This window comes from Tarenaya hassleriana, unplaced genomic scaffold (assembly GCF_000463585.1).
Source record: "Tarenaya hassleriana unplaced genomic scaffold, ASM46358v1 Cleome100, whole genome shotgun sequence".
Taxonomy (NCBI): Eukaryota; Viridiplantae; Streptophyta; class Magnoliopsida; order Brassicales; family Cleomaceae; genus Tarenaya; species Tarenaya hassleriana.
Genome location: NW_010960189.1, coordinates 293,993 through 299,668, shown reverse-complemented (window position 1 = coordinate 299,668; position 5,676 = coordinate 293,993). Strand labels below are relative to the sequence as shown.

General features: G+C 36.6%; 1 protein-coding gene across 1 annotated transcript; it reads left to right on the top strand.

The window, feature by feature from the left end:
* The first annotated feature begins 957 nt into the window (after positions 1–957).
* LOC104804917 (zinc finger BED domain-containing protein RICESLEEPER 2-like) lies at positions 958–3,082 on the top strand. Its single transcript, XM_010529299.1, has 4 exons — positions 958–1,004; positions 1,091–2,387; positions 2,606–2,933; positions 3,009–3,082. The coding sequence occupies exons 1-4, from the start codon at positions 958–960 to the stop codon at positions 3,080–3,082; spliced, it is 1,746 nt and encodes a 581-aa protein (XP_010527601.1).
* The last annotated feature ends 2,594 nt before the right edge of the window (positions 3,083–5,676 follow it).

The following is a 5,676-nucleotide window of genomic DNA, read 5'->3' as shown; positions in this document are numbered from 1 at the left end:
CAAACATTTCGAGTTTTATAAACTCAAAGAGTGAAGACAGATATCTCCTTTGATTTGTGAATCCTTCATTGTGTTGTTCGTCTTCATCGCTTCAAATCAGGTATGCTGATTCTCTTTAGTATGAAGTTTGAATCTATTATCAGAGAATCTTATGGAGAAGATTAGGGTTTCTGGGTTTTAAATGATTTCGAATTCGATGGGTTTACATGAACCAAATTATGAACATTAGAGTATGAGTCATGTTGTTCTGTGAATGAGAAATGAATCTCCTTTGATGGGATTGATACTTCCAATGGCTATGGTTCGTTAGAATGTTATGGGTATGAGAACGACAGTGAATGATATTGATCCATCTTTCATGTAAGTGGTAGAAGAAACTGGGGATGTCGTTTGTGAGTTCGAGAGTTTGGTCTTCTATCAAATTCAGACATGATTATCTAGATCAAATCAAGTTCTTGATTTCTAGATTTGGGTTTGATGAGTCACTTATTATTAGAAAATATATAATCATCAATCATTTTCTCTGTGAAATTATTCTGTAATACTGCAAATTTCATGTTTTTTTATGGTCCTTTGCTTCAACGTTTTTTTATTTTCAAGTCCTCTTTAATATTTTTTTAAAATGTTAAACTTCAAATTGTCTACGTTATGTTTATGTTTATGTTTGGATAATATTAACTAAATGCATTCATGTGGCTTTGAATTTCATCAGAAATCTACAATTGGTTTCTCTTTATTTTATTCTTTTTCTTCAGCATAATGCCAAGAGATTGTTTCTAACAAAGCTTTTAAATGTAATTGGTCCATTTGGTTTTCTTATTATTGCCTTGGTTCTTATTGTTGTTAGTTGTTTCTAACTTTTTCTAATATATCTGATCATTTTGTTGTTGATTTGATGCAGTGATATGTCTGGTTTAAGATTATTGGATACTTTTGCATCGGGGGGAGAAAGTGCGAATGAGGGGTCATCATTACAAATTCAACCCTCAGAAACACAAGATCAAGTAAGTTCTAGAAAACGCCAACGTACTTCGTGTGTATGGGATCATTTTTCAAAAGTCGGGAATAGGATTGTTTGCAAATACTGTAGAAATGATTATCCGGATAATGCTGAAAGAAACGGGACGTCAACTCTCCGTCGGCATTTGGTTATATGCAAGGGAATGCCTAGTAAGTTTATTGAAATGTCAGAGATGCTTGCTCAAGACGAAATGATAATAGCCAAAAAAATTGATGGTATGATGGTTCGTAAGTTTTTAGCTATGGCGATCATAGAGCACGATCTTCCTTTTTCCTTTGTGGAGTATAAGAGAGTTAGGCAATTGCTTAAGTACATGAATCCGGATTTTAATCCAATTTCTAGGAATACTATTGTTGCTGATGTCTTGAGATTGCATCAAGGTCAAAAAGAGAAGCTAAAAAGGGAGATAGCTTCTATTTCTAATAGGATTTGTTTGACGGCTGATGTTTGGAGATCTATAGCTATCGAAGGATATATATGTATCACTGGACATTATGTCGATAATAGCTGGAAACTAAACAGTAAGATACTATCTTTTAGTGCCATGCCCCCTCCACATTCTGGGAATGAGTTGGCAAAGAAGGTTCTCGATTGTTTGAAAGATTGGGGGATAGAAAAGAAAATCTTTTCTCTCACGCTTGATAACGCATCAGCTAATGATACCATGCAAAGTATATTGAAGGATCAACTTTGCCTACAATATGGATTGTTATGCGATGGGAAGTTTTTTCATGTTCGGTGTTATGCACATATTTTAAATCTTATTGTGCAAGAAGGGCTAAAAGTGGTTGATTCTGCTCTATATAAAATTAGAGAAAGCGTGAAGTATGTAAAGTGGTCAGAGGGAAGGATGAAAATGTTTAAGGAATATTGTGAGCAAGTTGGCGTTGAAACTGGGACGGGTTTGCATTTGGATATCCCCACTAGATGGAATTCTACTTATACGATGCTTAAAGTTGCTATCAAGTATGAGCGTGCTTTTAGTAGTTTGCAGTTACTTGATAGAAGCTACAAGTATAATCCATCAAGTCAAGAGTGGCAACGAGGAGAAAAGATTTGTGATTTTTTGGAGCCATTCTACGAGATCACTAACTTATTTTTTGGGTCTAAATATCCTACCTCCAATTTGTATTTCTTCCAAGTATGGAGAATAGAGTGTTTGCTAAAAGACTATATGACAAATGGAGAAGATGAAATGATTGAATCTATGGCCAACAACATGAAGGAGAAGTTTGACAAGTATTGGGAGGAGTATAACATAACCTTTGCATTAGCAGCTGTTTTAGATCCTAGAATGAAGTTGGAATTATTGGAATTTGCCTACAATGAGGTTGATCCAACTAATTCCAAGGAAAAGATAGATATTGTGAAAAAAAACTTGGTGTTGCTCTTTGATCAATATAAAAACAAATCATTAACTCCAAGTTCTTCACGAGGAGCTACAAGTCCAACTCCAAGTTGGTGTCTAGCAAAAGGGAGAGGAAAAACCTTAGGTGCTCTAAATGTAAGTTTTTTTTTCTTATCTAGTTGTAATTTGCCTTTATAAGTTTGTATAATTTATCAAACTATGGTGTGATGATATAGGTTTTCAAAGCATATGAGAGAAGAACTGCTGCACAAGAGGAACGATCTGCTTTGGAAATATATTTGGACGACAAAAGGCTAGAAATGAATGAGTTTGATGATATCGATGTGCTACAATTTTGGAAAAATCATAAGCAGCGGTATGGTAACTTAACTCAGATGGCGTGCGATATACTTAGTATTCCTATCACAACAGTGGCATCTGAATCATCTTTTAGCATTGGCTCTCGTTTGTTGAACAAATATAGAAGTCGTCTTTGTTCGTCTAACGTCGAAGCGCTTATTTGCACGCGAAATTGGTTGATTGGTTATGAGATCGGTGTGAATGGTAAGACATACATTTTATTATACTTTTTTTTCAACCTAATTATAAGCACATTTTCTGGTTTTATGTCTATGATAGGTGAAGAATGCGATGGTGAAGATAATGATCATATTGAAGTGGTTGTTGATGATGACACTGGTAAAAACACATAGAAGGATGCTGAGAATGATGATGATTTAGAAACGATTTTAGATAGTTTTAGATTGGATTAAGAAACAATGATTTGTATTTAAATCAATTAATGGATATTTTTAGCTTTGTCGATTAAATTTTGGTATGTTATTTTGATTGAATTTAATATTAGAGAATATTTTTTAGTCAATCTGGTATTTTTCTAGATATAAAACATTCTGTTAGATTGTCTAACTTAGTCAAAGTTTTAAAATTTGATATTATTTGCATTTTGGAAACATATGTATGTATATATACATATACGAATATATGTATGTATTTTATATATGTACATATAAATGTAAGATTTTTACATTTTTTATTTATATATTAATTAATTTATTATTTTGTAATTCAAAAAAATAAAAAATATTCGATGATGATGATTCTTAATGATGATTTTATTAATGTGAAAATAAAATGGGTTTTATGGGTTATAATGGGTTTCATGGGTTGACCCAACCCATTGTATTTTTGTTATTGGGTTGGCCCAACCCAAACCAACAACTCACCAAACCCAAATGGGTTAGACTTAATTGGGCTGGGCAACCCACATTGACGTTACTAACTATGGTAATGGTTATCTAGTGAATAATTTATACGTCTTGAATGATCAGCCTTCGAACTCAACGTCATCCATCTATAACGTGAGTACTAAACGGTTTAAGCCGAACGACTTAAACTCGACCTTCTTCTGGCATTGTCGTCTAGGCCATATAAACGAGAAGCGCATTCATAAGCTTCATTCTGAAGGTCTTCTGGATTCATTTGACTTTGAGTCTCTTGAATCTTGCGAGTCTTGTTTGATGGGCAAGATGACAAAGCATCCTTTCAAGGGGAAAGGACAGAGAGCAACAGAGTTATTGGATCTGATACATAGTGATGTATGCGGACCAATGAGCTGTCCAGCTAGAGGAGGTTATCTGTATTTCGTTACATTCACTGATGATTTCAGTCGATATGGTTATGTCTATTTGATGAGACATATATAAGTCTGAAACACTTGAAATGTTCAAGGCTTTCAGAAACGAAGTGCAGAACCAGCTTGGCAAGACGATCAAGACACTTCGATCCGATCGTGGCTATGTTTTCTGCTTGAACGGAGGCGCTGTTAACTGGAAGAGTTCCAAGCAAGCGACCGTTGCAGATTCTACTATAGAAGCTGAGTATATTGCAGCGTCGGACGCAACAAAGGAAGCTGTTTGGATCAGAAAGTTTGTTGGAGACTTGGGTGTCATTCCTAGTGCTGGTAGCCTCATTGCTCTGTATTGTGACAACAATGGAATAATCGCGCAAGCGAAAGAACCCAGATCCCATCAACGATCCAAACACATACTCAGACGATTTCACCTTATCAGGGAGATCATAGACAGAGGAGACTGCACATTTGCAGAGTGTCGACAGATGACAACATTGCCGATCCGTTGACGAAGCCTCTCCCTTCATCGAAGCATGAGGGTCATGTTAGGGATATGGGCATTAGATGTTTAGCAGTCCATGATTAGAGCAAGTGGGAGATCGTGGGTTTAGTGTTCTATGATGTACTGTTTGCGAGCTTTACTTGGATACATTTGATGTATTTACACTTTCTATGAGTTTATGGATGAGTGTTTTTATTCATTACATGTTTTGGCATACATGATGTGTGATGATATCCATGTATTGTTATGAACAATACTAAACTCCCTAGTCATGTATCATTGTGGGAATAATGATATACTAAGACTAGTATGATATGTGATTGATGATCATATAGATGATCATAGGTATTGGATACGATCACAATTATAGGTATTCGTTGGAGAACGGAATACTGGATTGACCCGCATGAGATTGTCACATGGACTAGCGTCATGACTTGAATCTCATACGGCGGTTTCGTGATTGGATCCTAAGACTTGAGATATCTACGGAATCCAACATGAAGAGTTGCGTGCTTTGAATACGTCAAACGTCCTGCGTAATAGGAAGACTATAAAGGTGTGTATCAGGTGCGAAACGAATCATGTGCTGGATTGTAGATAGTCAAGATGGGATTTGTACCTCTCTTAAAAGAGAGAGATATCGTTGGGTCCCTCGTGTGAGTGAGACTATAGAAATGTGTGGCCGCACTATAGACGAACGTCGTCTATTTCAGACAGTCGAACTCAGTGAACGAGAAAGCAGTCGAATCAGATAAGGTGGCTTGTCCATGCCTTATGTTCGAGATATGATATCGCGATACAAAAGGATCATTAACCGGAATCATCATTGGCGTTCGCAAGATCACGAACAAACTCTTTTCGAGATAGGTAGTCATAGTGTCTTGCTAGAGACCGCCTATGACTTGTATATCCAGAATAGAGTTTTCGGGTTATACTGCTATATCGAATGAGCCTACAGGGTCACACACGCAGGGAAGGACAAATGTACAAGAAAACGTCGAGAAATCTGGACAAGAGGTCCGGACTGTTCGGTCTAGGAGTGGACCGAACGGACCAGAGCATCTAGTCCGAACGGACCAAGTTGTTGGACCGAACGGTCTAGAGAGCTCAGTCCGAACGGACCAAATGTTGGACCGAACGGACTGACCCAT

What these genes read in the sequence shown, in the direction of transcription:
- LOC104804917 (XM_010529299.1), top strand. Translation starts at nt 958, where the DNA reads ATGAGGGGTCATCATTACAAATTCAACCCTCAGAAACACAAGATCAA. An exon ending in CCAAGGAAAAGATAGATATT is followed by an intron (nt 2,388 to 2,605) that starts GTGAAAAAAAAC and finishes GTGATGATATAG; the next exon opens with GTTTTCAAAGCATATGAGAG. An exon ending in TTATGAGATCGGTGTGAATG is followed by an intron (nt 2,934 to 3,008) that starts GTAAGACATACA and finishes TGTCTATGATAG; the next exon opens with GTGAAGAATGCGATGGTGAA.